The sequence below is a fragment of the Chiloscyllium plagiosum genome, unplaced genomic scaffold (assembly GCF_037043375.1).
Source record: "Chiloscyllium plagiosum isolate Xiang-an unplaced genomic scaffold, Cpla_swu_hap1 HiC_scaffold_5, whole genome shotgun sequence".
Lineage (NCBI taxonomy): Eukaryota > Metazoa > Chordata > Chondrichthyes > Orectolobiformes > Hemiscylliidae > Chiloscyllium > Chiloscyllium plagiosum.
The window spans coordinates 10,531,730-10,558,116 of NW_028270143.1; the positions used below are offsets into that span (position 1 = coordinate 10,531,730).

At 39.6% G+C, this 26,387-nt stretch overlaps 1 protein-coding gene across 2 annotated transcripts in view; it reads right to left on the reverse strand.

The window, feature by feature from the left end:
- The window catches only part of LOC122549709 (dual 3',5'-cyclic-AMP and -GMP phosphodiesterase 11A-like), a 306,454-nt gene that overhangs the window by 148,037 nt on the left and 132,030 nt on the right, over positions 1 to 26,387 (reverse strand). For both annotated transcript variants that reach the window (XM_087986987.1, XM_043689585.2), the window contains exon 3: positions 2,390 to 2,479. In XM_087986987.1, coding sequence (XP_087843113.1) covers positions 2,390 to 2,479 — 90 coding nt within the window. The remainder of the gene's footprint in view (positions 1 to 2,389; positions 2,480 to 26,387) is intronic.

Here is a 26,387-nt window from a genome sequence, read left to right on the forward strand (position 1 = left end):
GACAAGTTGAGCGAAGAGTCTGTTTCTGTGTTGTACACCTCTATGACACTAAGATATTTTCCTCTATATATCACCTTATGCTGTTAAAACATCTTAAGATGTTAATTAGAGTGAATTATATTTCAGCACAACAACACCTCTTCTTCCTCAGGAGGCTAAGAAAATTTGGCATGTCCATAAGGACCCCCACCAACATTTATAGATGCACTACAGAAGGCATTATATTTGGATGCAACACAGCCTGGCATGGCAACTGCTCTGCCTGGAACCATAAGAAACTACAGAAAGTTGTGAACACAGACCAGACCATCACAGAAGCCAACCTCCTATCCATGGACACCATTTACACTTCTCATTGCCACAGAAAGGCAGCCAACATTATCAAAGGCCCCTCCCCGGTTATACTCTCTTCCATCAGGCAGAAGACACAAAAGCTTAAACACACATACCAACAGCTTCAAGAACAGCTTCTTCCCTGCTGTTATTAGACTTCAGAATGGACGTGTCAAATTTCAAATCTAATGTTGACCTTGCTTTTTGTACATCATCTTTGCAACCAAACTTTGTACTCCATGCTCTGTTCAATCAACCTATGATCTTTATGTCTTTGTACGTTATGATCTGCCTGTATTGCATGCAAAATAAAACTTTTCACTATACTTAGATACATGTGACAATAATAAATCAAATCAAATCAAGTGTTCTGTTCATTATATACAGCAACTCAAAAGACATTGCAATGTCAACATTTTCTGCCAAACAGCCTAAAAATAGCTCTTTTCTCCTCAAAATAATCAAGGCTGAAGTGTTTAACAGCAAAACTTATTTTAGACTAAATATAACCACAAATTCACTGTAATGTTGTTTCTTGAGTGGAACACCACTCCATTATGATATGGTCTAATTCTGCCCTATGTGTTAACCCATATAACATATGCAACAAAGTTCAGGTTTGTGTTGAGACATGTCTTGAAGTTATTAACAATATTAAATATTTACATTGCTATGATATATCAGACCTTTTCATAGTCTAGGGTCTGTGCTTACTGATGTTACTGTATATTAAATATACCTAAATGACTGACTGAATACTGACTTTATTACACTGAGAGTCTGAAGGCGAGACAAGTACCTTTATACCAGAACACGTATTGTCCTGATGTAATGTAACTACCTTAAAGATACACTGTTTTTAAGATGATTGATATATCTTTTCAGCTTTTAGTGGTAGACTGACAAAGAAATATTGACCAGAATATTGGGGTAACATGCTGTTCTTTTTTCAATAGCACGCTGAAATGTTTCAAAGTTCATGTTGACCAAAACAGAAAGCAGTGGGGTGTTTGATTAACACTTCTGACATTGCAATGCTCCTTCCAAATTATACTAGACTGTCGTGTTGATTACAAGCTGACAACTATAATTTACTAACTTTTGGTTGGGCCATTGTTACTTTTCATCACTAGAACTATTGCCTATTATGAGTAACTATAAACCATATTATAGAGTGTAAAAAGGAGTGCAACACCTGTATCTTTCAACATAGAGTCTTAATGATCTACTTTTTCCCTCATTCCAGCACTAAAAAAATGCAGTTCTGACCTTCTTTCGCCCCATCACAAAATGTTAGTAATTGTAGCATGGTACTAAGGTGGGACACTTTAGCTACACAAATTTACTTGTAAGCTTGAATATACTGCAGCAATCACAGCATTAACATGGTGTCTTGCTGTTGTTCATATAATAATCCACTTGAAGCATACAGAAATATGAATTCAATGAAAAAACTTATTTCCTTGTCTTGTGGTCTAAAACAAGTATTACTAATAAATATTTAAGCCTCAATTACTTTGAGCAGAAAGAAGCTATGTTTGCTCCCTCTGGCAAATAATTCAACATAAAGCAAAACTATCAAATGGGCTGGACTTGCTTTAAATTTCTTTGCTATTTCATTTCCATTCGCTTCAACAGAAATGAAAATTGGGAGAGATGTTGATTGTTGGTTGAATGTTGATTGATTTATTGTTGTCACATGTACCAAGATACAGTGAAAAGTATCGTTATTCATACTATACAGGCAGATCATACCACACAAAGTGCATCAGGATTGCAGAACAGAGTGCAGAATACAGTGTTACACACACAGAGAAGATGCAGACAGATAGAGAGAGAGATGTTTATTCGAAAGTCTGATAATATTGGGGAAGAAGCTGTTCTTGAATCTATTCATACATACATTTGAACTTTTCTATCTTCTGCCAACGGAAGAGGGAAGGTGTATGGTAGGCAGTTGATTATACACTTTACATTACCATTCCATCATAATTAAGTCCTCATCATTTCAGTTCAAATACTGGACTATGAAATAATATTGTTCATTGACACACACCCTGCTTCTATCATATTCCTTCCGGGATGCTGCAAAGAGTTTTGCATTCGAAATGGATATTCCACAGAATGGCAGGTACATCTGCAGCACCTGGAAAAAAACAGAAACATAATCACATTCCTTGCAAGATATAAGCATGGGTCTGCAAAAGCATGGTGAGCAAATTTCCAGTCTGGACTCTGGACTGGATGAATACTTTTATAAATTTACTTTTACAATATCCTTTTCTAATTAAAAGACATTTCTTAAAATTGCTACACCTTGTAGTATCAGTTAGCAAATATAACACACCTTAAAAACATGGTACATTCTGAAGAGGAAATGAATGGTGATTTGTTTATTTTAACTCTATCTTTGGGCATGATGATGAACACAAGTATCCCATTGACTAAACATAAAGCAATAAAATGTGCCAGTCCACAGAAAACCTTCCAGTTTGCAATAAACAGACTCCAGAAAAAAAATCACAAACAAATCAAAAGAAAATTCTGAACCAATCCAGTTAGATTTTTGTACAGTTTTTGTCACCAGTGCTTTTTTCACAGAAGTGTGTTTACAGATAAACATAACAACATGCAACAGGCACATACAAAAATAAATAGTTTCAAAAATTAGTTAGATCCCCCCACAGAATTGCTGCACAGATGAGAGGAATGCCTGGAAGAAGTTTCTCCTTCTGAGGTCCTTTAGTTTGCCTGAGTGAGGGATCAAGGATTGAGATATGCCTCGATTTCAGGGTTACAAATGTCACATGAGCTTTAAGTGGGGATTTACTGTTTTACTGACAAATCTCATGTGTGTAAGCCAATTCGATCCCTGAGCTTAAAACAAAAAGAGAAGTTCCATTTATACAGTACCTTTCAGGTTCTCAATACCTCCCAGTGCATTTCTAATGAACTAATTGTGCAGTACCATTATTAATTAGTAGGAAATCTAAACAGCCAATTCTCAAACTCATACTAACATCCCACAAAGAGTGAATGAACAAAAATGTAGTCTTCACAGAATGATGGATTCAAAGGCATTTATAGCACAAAAGGAGGCCATTCTGCTCATCATGTCTGTGCCAGTCAACAAAGATCAGGCTATACTAATCCCTGGAGGTTATGGCAACACAAGTGAGTACTTAAATACTGCTTAAGTGTCGCAATCATTTCTTACTCAATACCCTTTCAGACAAGTAGTTCCAGACTCCCAAATTTCTCAACTCTCCTTTTTGTCTTCTTTCTCTTTTCTTAAATCTAGGCTCACTGATTCTGCCAGGAGAAAGTGAGGACTGTAGATGCTGGAGATCAGAGTCCAGGTGCGTGGTGCTGGAAAAGCACAGCAGGTCAGGCAGCAGCTGAGGAGCAGGGGAGTCGACGTTTTGAGCATAAGTTCTTCAGAAGGAATGTGGGGGAAGGGAGGTAAGTGGGCTGAGAGATAAATGGGAGGTGGTGGGGCTAGGGGGAAGATAGCTGGGAATGCAATAGGTCAATAAAGGTGGGAGGGGGGGGTGATAGTGATAGGCCAGACTGGAGGGTGAGGCATATAGGTGGAAAGGAAGAGGAACAGTTCAAGAGGACAGTGCTGAATTGGAGGGTTGGATCTGGGATAAGGTGGGGGGAGGGGAGATGAGGAAACTGGTGAAATCGACATTGATCCCGTGTGATTGGAGGGTCCCAAGGCGGAAGATGAGACATCTTCCTCCAAGACGTTGGGTGGCTAGAGTCTGGCGGTGGAGGAGGCTACATACTCGCATGTCCTTGGCGGAGTGGGAGAGGGAGTTGAATTGTTCAGCAAGGGCAGTGGGGTTGATTGGTGCATGTGACCCAGACATGTTTGCTGAAACGTTATGCAAGTTGGTTTTTCTACCCATCCTATCAATATGCTCTTACTTTACAAACCTCCACCAGTTCCTGTCTCAAATTTACTGCTCCAAAGAAAGGAACCCCAGCCTATCCAATTTTTTTCTCATGAAACAGACCCTCCAGGCCAGGTATCAGCCTAGTATATCTACACTGCACCCTCTCTAGTGCAATCACATGCTTTCTATGGTGTGGTGACCACAACTGCACACAATACTCCATTTGCAGCTAACCAATATTTTCTACAGTCTTGTTGCTCATAGCTGAGGATCTGTTGATCTTCCAGCTGAAGAGTTGACCCCGACTGAGTGTTGCAGACTGGCACATTCCAAGGTCCAGGACTACGTGTTGAGGGACGCGCTGAAGCTTGGGGCAGCTGCCGTGGTGGGGAAAGACCACCGTGTAACGTCTGCCTGCCTAAAGAAGAACAGGGGGCCCATGCAGTCATTTGGGCTCTGCTGACGCCGCAGCTAAAAATGTAATTGTACAGACCTGTAAATAGAAATGATTACTCTGTTTGGGTATGCAAAGAAGTGGAATGTTTACGTAAGTATGGCATGTCCAACTGTACAGACCATCAAATTATTTTATGAATAAAGTATGTTTTGAAATAACAAAAAAGTACTAAGCAGAGAGTATAGAGAGAGAGAGAGAAGTAATGGTATTTGTTGAGGTTTGTCCCGAGCATCTCTGTGCTCTACGGTCTGTTCCCCGGATGCACGCCGAGACAAATATCAATGGCGCTTGGAGGACCATCAACTTGTTGAAGAACACTCGTTAGTCTACCCGAAACGTATTGGTCTTCTCGAGCAAGGAATTGCAGACTGGCAGATTCGAAGGTCCAGGACAATATGCTGAGGGATGCACTAAAGCACAGGGCAGCTGCTGCCAAGGCACAGTGGGGAAAAAGGTCTTTCTGTGGTTCAGTCATCAAACACCCCAGGGCCTCAAACGTATCTACATATAGTCTTGTATATTGGCCTTTGGTTTATTTGTTGGATAGAGTCAAACACCAATGTTTGTTTGTTTCTTCATATGCTACTGTACAGTACTGAACTGCTTTCATGACTATACATGCAAATAAAGACATTTTTATGAATAAAGTATGTCCTTGAAGTAAAAAAAAGTGGTACTCTTCTTTGAATAGTATCAAAAAAGCTTTCACAATAAAGATCTTAAATTTTAATAACATATCCAAAATACAGCACTACCTCACTACTGTATGTATTGTAAGGTGAACTCCTGGAGGAGATGGGATTTAATCCTACGATCCCCTGAGTCAGAGCTTCAGCTAAACTGAGACTGGAACAAATGAACTCCTAAACATGCTAGACATGGGAGTCTCAAGTGGAGTGCAACAACAATGATAGCTTCAGAAATAACAATAAGGACACTCTGGAAATATGGAAAGTAAGAAAAACATATTTTTGCTACGGACATTGATAGAAAGAAAGTTTTGGGGAGGAAGTCTCCATAACACTGCACTTTACAAGAAGCACTTTACAAGAAACGTCTTTCACCAAAGTGAGACTGAAATATGTGCATTTGGATTTCCTAGCCACAGGGTCATTTCTGTGGTGAGTCAGGGATGACTTTGCTTTAGTGATAAAACCAAAAAAGGCAAATAGAAGACACCTGGGGACCATCATGTTTTTGGCTTTGAGCTGCCATTGAACACAAGGACAGAGCTCCCGTTGTAGAAGACAGGAGTGTTCTCTAAAGGACTAGTTTGAACAGGCTATGAAATGAAGCCTTCAGTATGACAATGGGTTTTCCAGCATTTGGAGAATAGGACAGGAACAGTTAGATGCAAGGACGTTCAGGTGGAAAGCTGTTGTGCAGCTGGTGAAGCAGACCAAAGCATGCTGTTACTGGGAACAAGTATGCACAAGTGCTGAAAATGTACCTTTTGAAAGGCAACATGCTCGTTAAATACTTGATGGGACTCCTGAACCAATTCTGCTTGAAAATAGGATCTGAACCTTACCTGGGAAAAGACAGCTGTGGGAATTTGCAGCTATGCAATGTCACAAATGATAATAGGGAAACTGAAAATATTTTTGAGACAAACCTTTGTTGTATGCTCTACTGAAAGCGAATATCACTGTTTCCACTGAAATACCATTTGTCTAATTATGTATGTCTATTTATATGATGTATTTTGGTTTAATTGTTACAAAAAAGTGTTAAAATAATCAAACAGTGTCCATGCATGCCTTTTAGTGAGGTCTTTGCAGATTTCAGTCACTTCAGGTCATTGGTTTCTATAGGGAGTGTAATGGAGGGGAGGAAGGAAGATTTAGTAAATAAAGCATCAATGCAGCAAAACCATTTTGGGAAGCAGAATTAAAATTGAGAATGCAAATAAGAGAGATCAAGAGACCCTTGAAGAAGAAGCTAATTAAGCAACCAGGACAATAGTGAATTAAATTTTGATGTCAATGGTGAACAACGGCACCAGCTCTTCATTACACTTGCCTTATCCACAGAATTTCTTCCAAATTTTGTATTAAACCTTGCTGCAATTACAGACGTGATGGTGACAGTGTCTGCTACAGGTGACTTGGGACTTCTGTGAGCAGGGCAAGCTGTGCTGAATTTCCTTACCTCATTGACTGCATAGTTGTCAATCAACAGCAGTCAGTGTGAAGTAGGAGTGGTTAGTTAGAGTTATTAATTTACTCTAAAACTATGTACATAAAGAAAGTGAACAGCAGAAAAAAAGATGAAGTTAAGAGATGTAAAAGAGAGAAAAAAATCTTTTTTTTATGATCTCCAATAATTGAAATCTCATGGATTATGATGCCACACTTGTAACAGGCAATTTTCCGAACTCCACAAGTTGCTTGAGAGTAATTAGTACTTATCAGACCATTAAAAAAATTCACTTACACTTGAATGAACACTAGTGTGTTTATCAAAAAGGCAGTCAATTTCATGCCCTTCATGTAATTGAATTTAAGTGTTTCAGTGAGATGCTACAGGAGCAAAGCTTTTGGAAGAGCAGGTCCCCATAGGTGGTAATTGTTTGATTTCTATATTTACATGTATACATGCAATCACAGGAATTGACTGATTATTTACATATTGACAGCAGGGTGGGATACAGGCAACCTCATTGTTATGCCTGCCACAACAGCTGAACCAAGATTACAGATCTCAGGATGATTTTTAACAGGTGCACATTTCAGCAGATGATGGGAAGATTTTGTATTACACTTATCTCAGGGCCCCAGCACAATCATAGGCCTCACATCTAATCATAGGCCTCACCTCAATGTTTGGGGTCAGTGGGTACACATGGACGAAGTTCAACATTGGGAGCAGCAGAGGCTGGGGATGCCACAGCTGCTCCATTAAGCCAAGTCAGACAATGAATGGTGAATGGATGAGTGGATGAAGATGAGTCTAAATGTTATTGTGGTCCCAAAAATCCGAACGGTGATGTCTGCTGGAGGTCTGCGTACGGATATTGAGTGAAGGACACACTGGACTTGGATGTGATGTTTCAGTCAAAAAACCTGCTTACACTCACTGAAACTTGTGCATAAATAATGGATACTTTGGTGAGATACCAGAGGACAACTGGCACCGGTGGAGTTAAACCCTATCATCAGAACTAGAAAGAGTTGTTAAAACAACTCATATTCAGTAACTTGATCGCTGTCCTAAAAGATTGATGTATGGCATTTTACACTATCCTTGCACCAATGGGAAAACACTGCTGATGGATGTATCATGCATTTCAGTTTGTTATTTTACTATAGAGGATGATTGTGAGTACATTTAATGAGTCAACTGCTTATACTTTACTTTCCTCGAGCTCTGGCAGTTCAGTCTGATTTTTAAAAATAATTTCATGGATCCTAGGGTTATTTTTGTGTAGCGCTAGATATTTTTGAGTTGACTACATTATTCTCCAGACTTATGTAAACTTTACAGCAGTATCCTGCATGATGTTTCCACTGACACCTTTGCAACTGAGCCATCAACTCAATCCTGAACACTTATGACATGCGAAGTTGTTATTTTTCATTATCACCTTTCTTGCCACTAATGAACAGGATATGACTAGTTCTAGCAAGATTCAGTCTCAATATATGACATCATTAAAACTTCATCCAAAACCAGCAAAAACTGCTTCATACAATCGTTCACCTACAACATATTCTAATCAACATTTAGTTCCTTGTAATGACAAATATCAAAATGTCCCTTTATTTGTGATGATACCAATTACTGGCATTTATTAGTTTTATTTTAAACTGCAACTTCTTTCAAACCACACACAATTTGCTGTTTCTAATATGTATTGCGCTGCACTTGCTGACTTTATAGTCCATTTACTGCTGCACCCATGAATGCATTCATGTCCTAGCACCTTTGTCAAACCATACAGATACAAAGTCGCCCAGGTCTTTGGAAATCCCAAACTGTACTATGATCTCAACTAGGTTGATGACTACACACTTGTAATTGGGTCGCAGCATCCATCTCAAGCATTGGAGGTGGTATATCGTCTGAGAATTCTGCTCCTATTAATAACTTGTGATCTTTGTTTGAAAAGTACCTGTAAATATTGAGTGAGGCCAGGATCAGCCTTACCCTATGATTGAGAAGTTTGCTGATACCTACTGCCAAGTCTTTTTTAAGAATGATAACGAACCAAGAATTAAATTTAAAAATCAAGGGTACGAGAATGGCTATTTTCTGCGGAGTTGCACCTTAGATGGGATAGATAGAGAAAACTCTGGCAAGTAAAAAGAAAATAAATTCTGCTGGGATTTTTGAAGTAACAGTGTTAACAACACAGACTAACAACTTTTGGCAAGGAAGATATACCCAATGCACTGCAAATCTCCACTACTTATTGGATGGTTTATGCAAACCCACATATAGTCTGACCAAACCACAGTGCAAATTTAACTACTTTATGAATGTTATAAAGTTGCTGCATTTTCACACGTATTGTCCATTGTTGTTACAACACAGTGTGTAGCGATTCAGAGCGTTATGTACACTTTAATGATATAATCATTGTTGATGACTTATCATCAACCTGTCTGACCCAGAAAGTGAATACTGTGGTCTAAAGTGTGGAGTCTAATTCCTTCAGATAGTGAATTGTTTCAAAAAAGCTTTGTTTCAAAAAATGTTTTCACTCACTTTCTTTCCTGCTTCCTTTATTTCATTTCCTTCTAGTCTTCTAATCCAATCTTGCCTTCCTTCTCTTTCGGAAGAATTTTATCTAAACATTGCTTGGCATAAGATTTGAGGGGTAGCAGGTTAAGAGCCCATTTGTAACTGAAGCAAACTTTAATTGCGCATTCATCTCAATTTCAAGTTTCCTGGCCAATCACAGAGGGTGGATGATGTTCCATCTTGTCAAAGGAAAGATTTCTAATTGAAGACAGGTTGCCGTAGGTCAGAATGGGGGAGCAACGACTCGGGATACTTCAGTGCCCACAAAGAAAGACTGCTTTCTAATCCTGGAGTTTCCACTGTTGGGCTTGAAGCACTGAAATAAGGAGATGTCTCCCAAGGATGGGAAGACGAGGTCAACTTCTCAAACCATAGACAGAAGCTGCCAAGAAAATGAGTAGATTAGATTACTTTACAGTGTGGAAACAGGCCTTTCTGCCCAACAAGTCCACACCGCCCCGCCGAAGCACAAACCTCCCATACCCCTACATTTACCCCTTACCTAACACAACGGACAATTTAGCATGGCCAATTCACCTGACCTGCACATCTTTGGACTGTGGGAGGAAACCGGAGCACCCGGAGGAAACCCACGCAGACACGGGGAGAATGTGCAAACTCCACACAGTCAGTCGCCTGAGGCGGGAATTGAACCCGGGTCTCTGGCGCTGTGAGGCAGCAGTGCTAACCACTGTGCCACCGTGCCGCCAGTAGTGATTCCTTTAACTGGTGACAGTGCTCAAAGAACTTAAAGGATCTCAAGAGGGAAGGACTGGTTATTGGACAGTATTTTCAGATACAAAATCCCACATTCTGACTTTTCCAGTATTTTTCTGCACAGTATAATCCAAACCAACACACCTAGCAGCTCCACTCATTTCTGTCTCTCCAGGCAATTGCATCCCCATCAAACAGCCAACATTCTGAGTCACCATATCTTTGTACCACCTCACACTCATTCTCTGCAAATGGCGCTGTTTCTTCTTCTCCATACAAACCACTTATCACACTCAGAACTTCCTGCTTTCTCCCCTTACAGCGAGACAGCACACAACTCGAGGGTGAGAAGTCAAACAGGAATTAGAACTGTGATACTGTGTAACGGAACAAGAAGCTGTTCTCATGGTGCACTGAAGGTGCAGAGAAGACAGATCAAAGTTGATAAAGTCAAGGAAGTACCAAATTACTTCCAAAGTCACCTGTCCAGCAATGGAAGCACACTCTGAGAAGCGCTGTGAGCAGCAGCTTTCCATCTCGCAGGGCTGCAGCTGTCCAGTTACACTGCAGGAGCGTTCCCCTCTGTGCTCTCACCCGGTTGATTCTGGCAGATTCCAGACAGCTCAGGAAACCCATGCACAGGCTGTCAAAGCCAGAATGCAACACTAAATCCTGAGTTAATTCAGGATTGAAATTACTCATTTGACAGCTTGGTTAGGGTGTTTCACTCACCTGCAAAGCTCAAAGTGGGTATAATTGTAAATAACCCTCTGATTTAGAGTGGCTTTTCCTGGCTCTAACAACCCCTCTCCAGTCTGCACCATGAACTAACATTCTCCCACCACACTATCCCATCTGATGTTCCACACATGACAATCTGTATCAGCGTGTCAATCATAGCATTGACTCTAGTTCACGGAGGCCTATGCAGCCAGTAAGAAACTTAGAGGGAATGCTGAGTTCTGTACCATTGGTAACTCTTCAGATAATGAAACAGACCATTGTCTACATGCACCAAAACATCAACAACATTTAGGCTTGATAATTGGCTATTAACTTTCACTCCACACAAGGACAAGAGAATGACCCTCTCTGACAAGACAGAATCCAACTGCCTTCCAATGAAATTCAACAGCATTACCACTGCTGAATCCCCCACAATCAGCTCCCAAGAGTTGCCACTGACTAGAAATTTAACTAGCTCAGGCTTATAAATACCATGCTAGAGCAGGTCAGAGGCTGGGAACTATGAGGTGAGCAATTCACCTTCTGACCCTCCCTCGAGCCAATCCTGGAGCGTGATGGAAAACTCTCCATTTGCCTGGGAACGTGCAGCTTCTGAAATACTCAAGAAGCTCAGAAAAGAAGAAAGGAGCCCATCAATATACTTACCACTATCCTAAACATTCAGTCCCTTCATCACTGGTTCACAGTTGCAGCAGTGCTTCTAAGATATACTAGAGCAACTCACTGAAGCCCGTTCAACTGCATTTTCCAGAATCCATTAAAATTTCATATGGATTTGAATGGACAAGTCCTAACTTTTTCTGTTGTGTTTAGTTGGTATTTTGCATTATTTTTATCACAACATTCAATTCCATACATTTGAACGCTGAATCTCAGCAAGATACCATTAGAGTGAAACTTCTAGAGGAGCAGACTTACTTAGACAGAAATTTCTGGATTTCCTCATTTAAATGGGCACTAACAGCCCAATTCCCTCATAAATAATGGTTACTATGCATAACCTCACCATTACTTCTGCTGAAAAATTGGTAGGAGCTGTAAACTACTGAATTTTGAAAGATGTGGAGGTGCTGGTGTTGGACTGGGGTGGACAAAGTCAAAAATCACACCAGGACATAGGCTTATTTGAACATATATGCTTTTGGAGCTCTGCTCCTTTCTTCACTAGCACCTGAAGAAGGAGCAGATCTGCAAATGCTTGTGTTTTCAAATAAACCTATAACCAGGTGTCACATGGTTTTTAATTTTAAAAGAAGCTTTCTCCTCTACGTTGCAAAGAATGCGAATAGGGCCACTTTAGAATTTGTGTTGCTAATTAACTGCTTATCCTGAAAGCATTATGTTCCAAAATCTTTTGAAACATTACCCAAAGCCTCCTGAAAATCAACAAAGTGTTCTTTTGTTTGCTCTGTTGTCCACAATGTTCACCGCTGGAAACACTCAATGATAACATCACCAAATTGAAACCACCATAGTTTGAGGCCACCTGGAGGCATTAGTCTCACATTGCTTCAATGTTCCATAGCTGTAGCCTAACTCTAAACCAAATTCAAACTCTTTCTAAAGGTGAGATAGACCCGATCAGTCCTGTCGACTGCTTGCTGATATTAAAAATACAGCCAGTGCTGGTGAGCAGAGATCTGCGGGGCACACTGAAGACAGTAAATGACCTATTCTTATTCACATATGCCTATACTCATTTTATTTGCGTCTATTTTTAATTAATCAGGCATGTAGAAAGTTTCATTTGACTGACCAGAATACTGTACATACCTGAAAATACTATCTGCTTTATTAGGCTATATTTTTATAAAGTAGGTGAGACAGAAATAAAGAAAGTGAACTTATATGGCCCCTTGCAGAACTTGTTGCTGCCACAAAGTGTTATCCAGCTGACAAAGTAGTTTAAAAGTGTAGTCAGCATTGAAATGTAAGGAACTGTCCACAGACCAACGCAGGCATGTAACAAAACTGCATGCAACAGTAGTACACTCACCAGTTTTATGGGCATTTAAATGGTCATTGGAAAGGCATATGGACGAGAATGGAATAGTGTAAGTTAGATGGGCTTCAGACTGGTTCCACAGGTCGGTGCAACATTGTGGGCTAAAGGGCCTGTACTGCACTGTAATGTTCTATGTTAAAAGTGAATTTTCAGTGAGATTTAGAGATACACATCTTAAGTCCGATCCCAGACGAGCCCTTGTTTCTTTGGGCGGCACGGTGGCACAGTGGTTAGCACTGCTGCTTCGCAGCGCCAGAGACCCGGGTTCAATTCCCGACTCAGGCGACTGACTGTGTGGAGTTTGCACGTTCTCCCCGTGTCTGCGTGGGTTTCCTCCGGGTGCTCCGGTTTCCTCCCACAGTCCAAAGATGTGCAGGTCAGGTGAATTGGCCATACTAAATTGCCCGTAGTGTTAGGTAAGGGGTAAATGTAGGGGTATGGGTGGGTTTCGCTTCGGCGGGTCGGTGTGGACTTGTTGGGCCGAAGGGCCTGTTTCCACACTGTAATCTAATCTAATCTAATCTAATTTTGACTCAGTCATTCTCTACTATTCTTAAGAACATAATAAATGCTTCCCCTTGAAAAGAACACTGTGCTCATAATAAACATATGTGAAACATTTATTGATCTGTGTACAAATAATTGACACAATGACACATATATTGAAAGACATCACTGGATCACTTGCCCACGACTTCATCATAGCCTCAAGTTAACAGAATGCCTTTGGCTCAGTTGGATATCCAAGCAATCAAAAGGATGATGCGTCTTTAAATTAGCACCAACCCAAATGTCCAGAACAAAACAAAAATATATCAAGGTTAATTACGGTTCTACATAAGCATTTGATTTTTAAAAGCAATTTCCTTGCGTGTTTAGGTTGAAATAAAATGACAAGAAGTTAGTATTTCCACTATTCCAAATACATCCCATTTACAAATAACCAGTCTATGACCTCCTTTGCATCTTTGAAACCACCCAAATGGAACACATGAACAACTCATTTCAGTTTGTGAAAGGAAGCAGCGATGCTGCTGGCAGTTTGGGATCTTCCAGAGCACTGGGTTTCCATTTGTCCAGTGCAATACAATGAAATATTTTACTTAAAATAATTCTCTTGGCGCACTATTCACTGATCCAGCCATTTCTTTTTTGTCACTGTGAATTGTACCATAAGGTTAGATCATGCAAAAAGGCTGACTGACTCTGCTCTGTACCACCAGCATGCAGGTATCTTGCTATTCTGCAAATACGGTCATGAGAAGCTAATGTTACATTGGAGAGGACTATGTGAAAGAAATCCCATGATTGCTGGTTCAGTCATGGAATACGATTTCCCTCAAGAAACTCTGATTATTTTAAAAAATATATGTATGTATCTCTTGCAAATTTCAGTAAGGGACATTGTGCTAAAGTTCAGAAAAATTTCATGCTTTTCAGTCACAATTAGCATTAATCTTTGAGTGTGTGTTCACATATACATATAGGTGTATGTCAGATTTTCCCTAGTTCTCTCCAACCTTTGTCTATGCAAAAGAAATAATTATCAAGGAATTAAGACATGAATGTTTCTTTAGAAAAGTAGTATTTCTTATTTATGATAATTGTACTATTGTGGATTGGTTAAACCTTTCAAGTGAACTATTTAAACTGCCCTGATTTGAAGAGATTAATAATCAATATTTATAATGTTAAAAATGGCATATAAAACTATACATTCAGAACAGTATTCTAATTATTACATATGCATTAAAGTAGCTATAATAGTCAGGGATTTGGAATATTATAACAAGTAATAGATGCTGCGGAGAGAATGCAAGAAGGCGGCGAGCAAGGGAACCAATGCCTGAATCTGAAAACAGGATAGCCTGAGGCTGTTAGAAAAAATTAGTCATGAAGCATGTGGTCTAAGGCTAGTGACAAACCATGTAAGCAAGGTACAAATAAAGGTTGCTAAGTGAGATCGTTGCATTTCTAAGAATGCCCATTCCTCCAGTCTCCTTCTTCAGCTCACAAGTCAGTACAAAAATAAAATGGAAAATTATAAAAAGATATAGGGAAAGTCTATGTATATAACTTAAAGTGAAAATTTCTTACCAACTTCCATCATTGGAACCACTATGTTTGCAGTGTTATAAGACTTTTTGTGCTTCTTCACCTTGCCCACCTTTCCTACTTAATTAAGTCAGTGCCAATCAACATTATCCAGACCCATGTCAGTTTTCTTGTCTCAGTTACTTAGGATGACCATTTATGGGACAGCTGCATGCTTACAGTAAAGTTTCCATTTCCAAACATGTTACGTATTCAGCTACGCAAGTGGATGGACTGTATGTTTATGATTTGGTCATAATACTGTAATAGAAAGTGTATTTCTTTCTTGGCTATGATGCTCTTAACTTCCAGTTGCAGTTTTTGACCCAGAAGTAAAGATTTTAGACTGACAATGCCTATACGTTACTGCAAAGACTCGCACCCAGAAGATTAACTTATGTTTTAAAGCTTTGATCAGCAAACTGCACATTAAATTATATTCTGTTCTAATTTCAGATTTCCAACATTTGTTTGTTTTTCATACTTCTAATACTGTTGAGATTTACAAATACTTTCAGTGAGTCAGAACTGTTTTTAATTACGCCACAACCACCTGATGGAGCAGTGCTTCAAAAGCTAGTGCTTCCAAATAGAACTGTTGGACTATAGCCTGATGGTGTGTGATTTTTAACTTTAATTATGGACATTGTCCATAACTATACATACTTCACAGCATACAGGTGGTACTTTGAACTTCCTTCTCCCTTTCACTCAATACATGGCCCTTGATATTAGTGATTTTTTGTGTTTCTTGACAGAATAATCTACTTTGCACGCATTATTATTTACAGACATGAGCTCATTTGAGTTGATGTTTATGTGCAAGGTACATTTTTTTAACATTGTCAGATCTCAATGACTGATTTTCTCTAAGTAACATAATTTTAAACTCATTCCCAATAAAGGACATTGTGTACGTTGTGTGGACACACATTCACCGTAGAATAGATGCAGATTAAAAATACAGAACAATCAATTGTATTTCTACACTTTAAAATAAAACTCATTTTCCTCCAGGCAATTACAGTTCTTAAATTAGGAAAATTTCCACTGCTATCAATGTTTTAAAATTCTCATTTATTTGTTCTTCTGTTCACAGTGAGTGAGAAGATCATTGAACAACTTGCAATTGTATTTAACTCAAAGTAAAAAATAGGTGTCACATTTTAAGCTAAGATTTTGCTGCACTTTGTTTTTGGTTCCAATTCCATTTACTGTGAGGTTTTGCTTTTCCACTGGACCATGAAGCTTGGGGTAAAGATTTATTAATGCAGCACTTACAAGGACTGGTACTGCAGAAAAAAAAAATTCCATCTGGAGGAGCAGCATTATGTATCTTAATCATAGAGTTTAAAGAGAAGTCAATGATTTTACAAACACGCTGTCTAATAATCCCAACAGCTATGATAATTAGTATGTGAAAATATTTTTATTTAAATAATTAAGCATTAGTAGCCCCAGGTCGAACACACGAGATCACTTCTTTCTTGTTGCACTTTTGTTACACTTAACACACCCAGAAAAATGTCAGTCAAACAGAATATAATTTTCCAATAGTTGAGATGTATCAGCAAATGAGAATTCTCCATTTATATGACAGCATTTTAACTAAACAATCTTGCAGATCATTGTGCCTTCCGCTGGTCTCTGCAAATATAGTTTGAACAACTATCACTTTAAGCACCCCTTCCAAATCTATCCACTTCTATATCCTCAAAACGTTCAGATATTATATCCAACACCGTCCTCATCTGGTTCCTTTGTTGGTAACTAGGCAGCCACTCGGCCACTTCACACTGCACCAAACACAACAGGTTATCTCTGGCAGACTATTACACATGTGCAGACCCATTGAAACTATGCCTACCAATGAAATAAACCAGGCCAAGACTGCACGTCCCATAGAATCGGTTTATGCATCCTGTCAGGTCAAAACTGTCCCATTGCCCTGACATCTGACGAATTAATTTAAAAAATCATTTTCTTCATGGTGAAGCACTTTCGGTCATCCTGTTAAAGGATCTATATAAATGTTACTGTTTGTTTTTTTCAGTTATCTCCAAATTCATTTGCACAGACAATACCTGAAAATAATTTGGAAATTAAATCAATAATGACTTAGCATTACAAATGCACGCCATGTCATATGTTCCTTTTTTGTGTTTGCTATTCTTTACATTCTCATGTGGGGAAGTGTGTGAGAGCTGTGGTCCATTAAGGGGCTGAGACTTTGGATTCTGGCTGTTTTTCTGAGAAATATAAACAGCTAAAAAGAAACCTAAAGTCAGGATTAGCAGCAAGGATAAGAAAAGTTAAGTTATTGCTGCTGCTTCAGTTGTTTTTAAAGGACTAATTAGTGAAAGCCAATAATTACAGTCAATATTGTACCCATGAGACTTAGCATATTTTAAAGTAACTGCTGTAGGAGAGTCAGGCGCTGGAAGCTTACATGGAATAGAATCAGGAAGGACTGAGGATGACAATGTTTTGAAGGACGTCATGGTGGAATATGGTACCAGTTATGTGAAAGGGACTGCTAATAATTCCACAAACTCCATCATTGTTACATTGTTGATTACATGTATTTTACTGTTTATATTGAATGTAATTTGCTATTAATTCATGTCAATCTATGTTAGTATTAGCTACTTATCTTGTAAAATAAAGGTTGCAAAAGTGAAATCTTATCCATCGTTTCTTCTGCTGAGAATGTTCACTAAATTTATTTGTTTTAAGTTTACTGCTCTATGTGGAGATTGTAGCAATGTCTTTCAGGCTGATATAGATTTTGCTTCTCTCAGGGAATCAAGGAACATGATGAACCATCATGAAACTGGAGTTGAAGCTAACATCAGCCATGGTTATGTTCAAAATGGCAGCAGATTCAAAGGGCAACATGGTTTATTCTAGCTCCTATTTCTTATATGTTCTTGGTGTCTCCAGTGACCAGAAGTAATGGATGAAACATAAAATGCAAAAGGAAAATATTGTAGGATGCTAGGAGTTTGAAATAAAAACTGAAAGTACTTAGCAGGTTAGACTGCAATTATTTCTCTCCACAGATTCTACCTGACTGCTGAGTCTTTCCAGAATTTCCTGTTTTCTTTTCACTGATACAAATATATGGCTAAAAAGCCGGTCTGAAGTTAGAAATTTTGTGGTAAGTAACTCATCTCCTGACTCATTAAACCTTGCGCACACGGTCTGCAAGGTACAAATAATGAGCATGATGGAATACTCCATACTTGCCTGGATGAGTACAGTTCTGACAACACTCAAGAAGCTTAACACCATCCAGGACATAGCAGCAGCTTGACTGACATTAAAGAGCCATCTCCTCTGCAGCCAATGCCCAGTAGCAGTAGAGCACACCATCTATAAAATGCACTTTGAAATCTTGCCAAAGGTCCTTTAACAGCTCCTTCCAATCCAACAAACTCTACCACCTAGAAGAAGGGCAATAGACGCATGGAAGCACTATCCCCTGCAAGTATCCCTGTCAGTCACAAAGGGACTGGGACTTAGAACGCAATTGCTGCTCCTTTGCTGTTGCTAGATATAAATTCTGGAACTCCTTACCTAGCCCCCTACCTAAGTCACGTAGCCAGTGGCTGTACAAGAAGGGTATAGATAAAGTGAATAGCCAAAGTCTTTTCCTCAGGGTAGGTGAGTCCAAAACTAGAGGGCACAGGTTTAAGGTGAGAGGGGAAAAATTTAAAAGGGACCTGAAGGCCAAAGAGTTGCGCGTATATGCAACAAGCTGCCAATGGGAAGTTGTACAGCTGAGTACAATTACAATATTTAAAATACATTTGGACAGCTATAAGGATAGGACAAGTTTAGATGGATATGAGCCAAATGCAGGCAAATGGGACTAGCTCAGTTTAGGAAACCTGGTCAGCACAGATGAGTTAGGCCAAAGTTTCTGTTTCCTTACTGTATGACTCCAAAGTGGCTCATCACCGTGTTCTGAAAGGAAATTATAGATGGACAATAAATTTTAGCCTTGCCATCAACATTCACAGTTCAAGAGTAAAACATGCTCCACGCTTTGTACACCCTATATAACCAATCCAAACAGATTAAGTTGGTCACAGGAAGTAAAGCTGCCTGCTATTTCTAAAGTAAATCCATTTGGTATGCTTGATTACTGAGTACATATTAAATTACTGCAGGTAGAAACTGGAAACTATTCCCTTGGGATACTTCTGATAACAAGTTGACAGTTTCAAGTTGATCTGAGCAGAGATGAGCTGCAATTTAGCCAAGGCAAGCTGCAAAATTGTGTCAATTACAATAAAACTAGTCTCACTGAAAGGCGTGCTTAAGAATTTGATCTGAATCCTCTGGGCTCAACTTAAGAGCCACATCATTGCTACAAGAGCATTCCAAAAGGTCTTCATTTCACAGTTTGATGATTCAGCGAATTACTAAATTAAATTCTAATGACCAGCCTGAAATCAACAAAATGACGCATCCAGGTTTGAAAAGAGATGGATTTATTTTTGGAGTAATTCCTCCTCTTTGTATTAACTACAAATCACTTGGCAGAATTCTGCTAGACTAACTTTATTCTTGTACCTCATCATTTCAGTGATTTTTAAATAGTGACTTTCAGTGACTTTCAATTGAACTTTTCTGTCTTTGTTTTTCTGTTATGTTCCTTGGTTCAAATAAATTGCTGTTTTATTTTCATTTTGCAATTTAATTCTGAGACAAGTCAAATGAATTTACCAAGTAGCTCCTTCTTTTGATATAATGCACAACTGTCTTAATAAATTAATGTGATTTATTCAAGTTGACTCAAAAGACATGACACAATTTGCATGCTGTCACCTAAACTAGCATTAAAAGCTTGAAGTTGTTATAGCTGAATTTTAATTGCTTACATTCATCATTTGTTTGAGGAGTGACACAAATAACACTCATATCTTTTTCATTCCAGAGCCTGAACCCTCTTCCCAAATATTTTTACTGTTTTTCCCTGGCAATACCAAGTTGCTTCAATGTTTCTTGATTAAACTGGTATGCTCCACACCCACTTTATCAGCAGGATAGCACATTCTCTTCATTCAAGGAGTCTGTATCTCCAAGGTCTGTTTGAGAGCATCACAATCAGACACCAGACCCCTTGGAAAATAAAACTGGTAGTAGGCCTAATGAAGGATTGTATTACTAAACGTGTGTTCAATTAGTAAGGTAGATGATGAACAGTCCTATTTGGAGATCTTCAGCAACTGTGTGGTCCTTACTACCAGCTAGTTTTTAAAAAAACAGAAAATGCTAGTAAAACTTAACATCTGTTGGGAGAAAAACAGATTTAATGTTTGTAACCTTTCATCAGAACTGACTACATTGCTCTAAGAGGACCATAGAGTCATAGAGATGTACAGCATGGAAACAGACCCTTCGGCCCAACCGGTCCATTCCGACCAGATATCCCAACCCAATCTAGTCCCATCTGCCAGCACCCGGCCCATATTCCTCCAAACCCTTCCAATTCATATACCCATCCAAATGCCTCTTAAATGTTGCAACTGTACCAGCCTCCACCACTTCCTCTGACAGCCCATTCCATTTACATACCACCCTCTGCGTGAAAAAGTTGCCCCTTAGGTCTCTTTTGTATCTTTCCCCTCTCACCCTAAACCTATGCCCTCTAGTTCTGGACTACCTGACCCCAGGGAAAAGACTTTGCCTATTTACCCTATCCATGCCCCTCATAATTTTGTAAACCTCTATAAGGTCACCCCTCAGCCTCCGACGCTCCAAGGAAAACAGCCCCAGCCTGTTCAGCCTCTCCCTGTAGCTCAGATCCTCCAACCCTGGCAACATCCTTGTAAATCTTTTCTGAACCCTTTCAGGTTTCACAACATCTTTCTGATAGGAAGGAGACCAGAATTGCACACAATATTCCAACAGTGGCCTAACCAATGTCATGTACAGCCGCAAAATGACCCCCCAACTCCTGTACTCAATACTCTGACCAATAAAGGAAAGCATACCAAACACCTTCTTCACTATCCTATCTACCTGCGACTCCACTTTCAAGGAGCTATGAACCTGCACTCCAAGTTCTCTTTGTTCAGCAACACTCCCTAGGACCTTATCATTAAGTGTATAAGTCCTGCTAAGATTTGCTTTCCCAAAATGCAGCACCTCGCAATAGACAGTTTGGAATAGATGTGATAAATAGTCCATCTCAATGTTATCATGATTCCATGGCTATGATTTTAGTGTATGTTGCACAGTGCTAATTTTAGATTGTTCTTAAGTTGCAATCCAATTACTTTGCTCCAATTGAACTACTACTGGCTAAAAGGTTATTATCTTCCAGGTATTTGTGCACATAAACTAGGGTAGTTTTAGTTTAAACAATTAGATGTCCACTCCTTCTTAATTTTTCATTTTTTAAATTTTCCCCTTCTACATGTTGATATTTATGATAGAGAGAGGCGACTGTCAGTTTACGAATAAATTATATGCTAGAACACAATACTGTTCAACAGAGAATATTAATAGTTTTGAAATATAATGATCTTTCATTTTGTTTACTGCGACATGGCAAGACAAAATCCTAAATTGTGCAGTAAACAAGCTAGTATTCTGAAGCTAAACCAGAAGCAGCATCAAACTACATCCGGTGAAACCACTCCCACTATCGCATCCCATCAGGCTCTGGGCAGGAAAGGCAAAAACATGTAGAAGAGACCTTCTGTATCTCAGAACATTCCTTTCTGAAAAAAAAATCAACTGGAGAATTATAAAAGAAATGAAGTGATCTATTAGGACTGAGCTTCGACATAACTAAATAATTAATGTTTCGGTTTGAAAGGGACTAAATATTTAGGTGAGGTGCCAGAATCAGTGGGTAAAGGGAACATATCCAAACAGTCCCAGTTGTGATATATACATGGCATTACTTGATACAGTTTGGTATCTAACAATTTATTTTAAGTTCACTTTTGAGACTGCATGGCTCGGTTGTTTTTGTTCATTCTCTCCTATTGCTGCCTTCTGAGGTTGCCCTGATTAATTAAGAGAAACACACAAAGTAAAAGGTGAGCAAAGGATCTTGAAATCATCTTCAACACCCCCAAAGTGATAAATAAAACATGATATGTGCATCCGTTAATACAATATCACACAACATTTGGCAAAGAGACCAACAAATAGATGTCCGAGGGTTAGATTAAACATGATGTAAACACTGGGATAATCCCAGCATGAAGAACTACTAGCAATGTGTATTTTCCAGCATAGGCCTTTGTTGAAAGATGATATGCAAATCACGTAAATATTATTTCTTATACAAGTACCCAACAAAGCTCTTACTTTCTAACTTGTTCATATTATATCTGAGAATTATAATTGGAACTCACTTCATAAAAGACATTTCTTTCAATCTTTATTCTTTAAATTTCTGTCTCCTTGAAGCTAGGATCTTTAATTTGCTCTAATTCTTTAAATTCGAATTTAGGTTTATAAAAAGATTTTTGGTAGGACAGAACCCACCATGTCTCAATCTAAATATGGGCAATGACAACCTTTTTTTTTTAATGACAACCATTGTAATATTTATCACCAGGCCAAAACGTCACAGTGAATTGGCAACCGTTTAACACTTAATCAAATTTGAAGCATCAGGTCAAACAGAAACAATGAAATTTCCTGCTGATTATCAACTACCACTCTCCCTCAGTTGATGGATCAGTGCTCCCAGCATGTTGAACAGTGCTTAGAAGAAGCACTGACAGTACTAAGTACACAGCATGTACACAGGATATTGGACTTCATTGCTCATTATTAACATTAATACTGAGTTGAAAACAGCAGTTATGTGGTTGTTTTGATCAGCACAGACTGAATAGGCTGAAGGGCCTCTTCTGTGCTGCAGATCTTTATGCCTCTATGCATTAACCTTGTTGTTTTAAGGCTGTCATCTATAATACTGGCGACGTTAGGAGGAGACTGAGATGGATCCTTTACTTGGCACACCTGGCTGTAGGTAGTTGCAAATACTTGTCTTTTTACTGTTCAAAAATCTATCTTTGCAAGTGTCACTGACAATGCTTTCAAGCAACACTTCTTCAGGCACAACCAGCTCAAGAATGCTTCGTTGGGTTCTGCCAGGGCTGCTCAATTCCCAACCTCATGATAGCTTTACTCCAAACATGAACAAAACAGCTGAGCTCAAGAGCTGATAGTGAATGCTGTTGACATTAAAGCAATATTTGATCAAATGTAGTATCAAGGAGCCCTAGCAAATCATGGGGAAAATGCTCACTCGATAGAAGTCACACATGGCACAAGAGAGATGATAGTTTTTGATGGCCAATTACTTCACCTGTAGGATATTACTGCAGGAGCTTCTTAGGGTAGTGTTTGACATTCAATTCCATAGATAGTAATGTAGCCTATGCCCAGATGCAGCAAGACTTGGGCAAATTCAGGCCTTGGTTGATAAGCTGCAAGTAACAGTCACACTAGACAAGTGCTGGACAAACTATCTTCCCTTGATATTCAATGCTATTATCATTGCTGAATACTTCAACATTTTGGAAATGACCAGTGACTAGAAACCAAACGTGACCAACCAATTAAATATCTTGGCAATAAAAGATATAAAGCAACTCACTTCTGTAGTGATTGTAATGAGGTCAGCCAGGTGGACCTCAAAGAATATTAGTTCCCTGATTGGGACTGTTAACCTGGTCCAATCAGGGAACCCTGGCTGAAAGAAATAAACAGGAATGTCAGGGGTTCTGTTAACTCTGAAAGCTGGCTTTGATGGAGCTGGATTGGAGTCAAAGCCTCTCTTTGTGTAAGTAAAGCATGACTTAGTGACGGGATACAGCCTCTGTCAAGTTATTTCACAGGCGGTGAAAGAAAAGCAAGGTCCTGAAAAAACTTCACTCGCTGCAGTCGTCTTTATGTGGGGTAAGCATTTCTGGCATGATGGTGTTATTTGGAAAGCTTATCTCATTCGACTCTGCTGTTGAAGACTGGGCCCAGTATGTGGAAAGAATCTGTTATTTTCTTTCTGGGCAAACGTCATTGGGGCAGATGAAAAACAATGAGTAATTCTCCTGATAGCTTGTGGACCAGCAGCTTTTTCAGTTATTAGGAGCCTAACGTTTGCTGAGGAACCAGATACTAAACTTTTCAAGAATTTATTTAAGGAATATTATGACTCCATGCCTCCTTTTAATTCTGAGATGCTATTGGTTTTACTCGGCAATTCAAGAACCAGGGGAATCTGTATCGGGATTTCAGAGTATGTTAAGATGACTGGCAGAGGCATGTGACTTTGGTTTAACTCTGAATGAGATGCTGACAGACCATTTGGATGTGGGATTAATGATGCGACCATGAAAACGTGTCTACGAGCAGCACTTCAAACATGCACTACAACTGGCTATATTATTGGAAAATGTGGCAAGTGGAGTATATGCGTTGCAAGGTATTCCAATGGAAGCGGTCACCCTCAGCAATCTGACTAAGTTTGAGGAACATCACTTGAGTAAAAGCAATTGCATAGCCTCATTCAGAACAGATTCTGAATTGAGGGACTCTCGGTCAGCCCACAGCAAAACCCCAAAACAAAGCCAAGCCTTGACCAAACAGTTAAAATTTTCTTCAGGATCTGGGCGGGAAAGCCATTGCAGTTGCTGCCAGTATGCAGACTCAAAACAGTAAAAGAGTCCCACTAGAGCTAAACTAAATAGCAGAACTCATAGACTGGTATTCAACAAAGTGCACTGGAATATCCACCTATATCTTGGAACAGTTTGGAACAGTTAAATTGCTTAGTAACACCCAAATCAGAACCATACCAAAAAAGCATCTGTTTAAATGGTCACCTAGTTCTAATGGAGGTCTTTATCAGGATAGCCATTTCAGTGATCGCAGAATCAGTCTTCAACAAAATTCACTCTGAACTCCAACCCTTAAGTTTGTGCAAAGCCTCAGCTAGACAGAGAACCTACATCAGAGAACCCTTACGCATTAATGGTACAACTTTGGTTCCGGTATCTTATGAGAAGCAGCTAGTTCAGTTCCCACTGATTGTAGTCAATGGCACAGGCCCAAGCTTGGTGGGACGAAATTGGTTGAGAAAGATTCACCTGGATTGGCTCAACATGTTTCAATTAGAAAATAGCTGCCTGAGTGAAATCCTAATGAAATATCCAGAAGGCTTTCTGGAAGATCTAGGAGCCAAGGCCAACTTGCATGTTGACCAGGAAGCAATTCCACAACTCTACAAGACCTGCCCAATGCCATTTGTCTTCTGGGCAAAAGTAGAGGCAGAAATCCAGTGCACTTTGTTGAATACCAGTCTATGAGTTCTGCTATTTAGTTTAGCTCTCGTGGGACTCTTTGTGGGCGGCACGGTGGCACAGTGGTTAGCACTGCTGCCTCACAGTGCTAGAGACCCGGGTTCAATTCCCGCCTCAGGCGACTGACTGTGTGGAGTTTGCACGTTCTCCCCGTGTCTGCGTGGGTTTCCTCTGGGTGCTCCGGTTTCCTCCCACAGTCCAAAGATGTGCAGGTCAGGTGAATTGGCCACGCTAAATTGCCTGTAGTGTTAGGTAAGGGGTAAATGTAGGGGTATGGGTGGGTTACGCTTCGGCGGGATGGTGTGGACTTGTTGGGCAGGAGGGCCTGTTTCCACACTGTAAGTAATCTAATCTAAAAAAAATCAGAAGGCTGGAAAGTGAAGGAATCATCAAACCAGTCTAGTTTGCGCAATGGGCCACACTGGTCATACTGATTGTAAAACCCGACAGGCTGGTTCACTTTTGTGGGCATTATAAACAAATGGTACACCATTTTTTGGTATTCAACATATATGGTCAGTTCCATACCATCCATCATCCAATGGTCAGGCAGAAAGAGCAATCCAAACTTTAGGATCAGTCTTAAGAAAACAGCCTACAGCTTCACTAGATGCCAAACTGTCCCAGTTCCTATTTTATTGTGGGATAACTCCTGAGAGTGACTAATGGGGAGATTATTCTGCACCAGGTTAAATCTGATCTTGTCGGACCTGGGGTAGAGGAGCATGAAACTACATCAGGAACACCAATGTCAGACGTAAGACTCCGCTAAGCAAGAGAGACAGTTCACTTCAGAAGACAAAGTTTAGTGTAGGAACCACGGGAATGGCCCTGCGTGCATAAGAGGCACGATCGACACGAGGTCAGGTCCAGTGACGTATATAGTGCGACAGTCTTGAACAAGCATACGGACCATATGAAAGCTGCATTCACTCAAACTATTCAGGAGCAAAATGTACTCAACTCCTCGACGGCCTTTCCAACTATTTCAGGACCCATGGGTTCTCCCTCTCCAAGTGTTGAAGTTTTTGCAGAATCTGAGATGG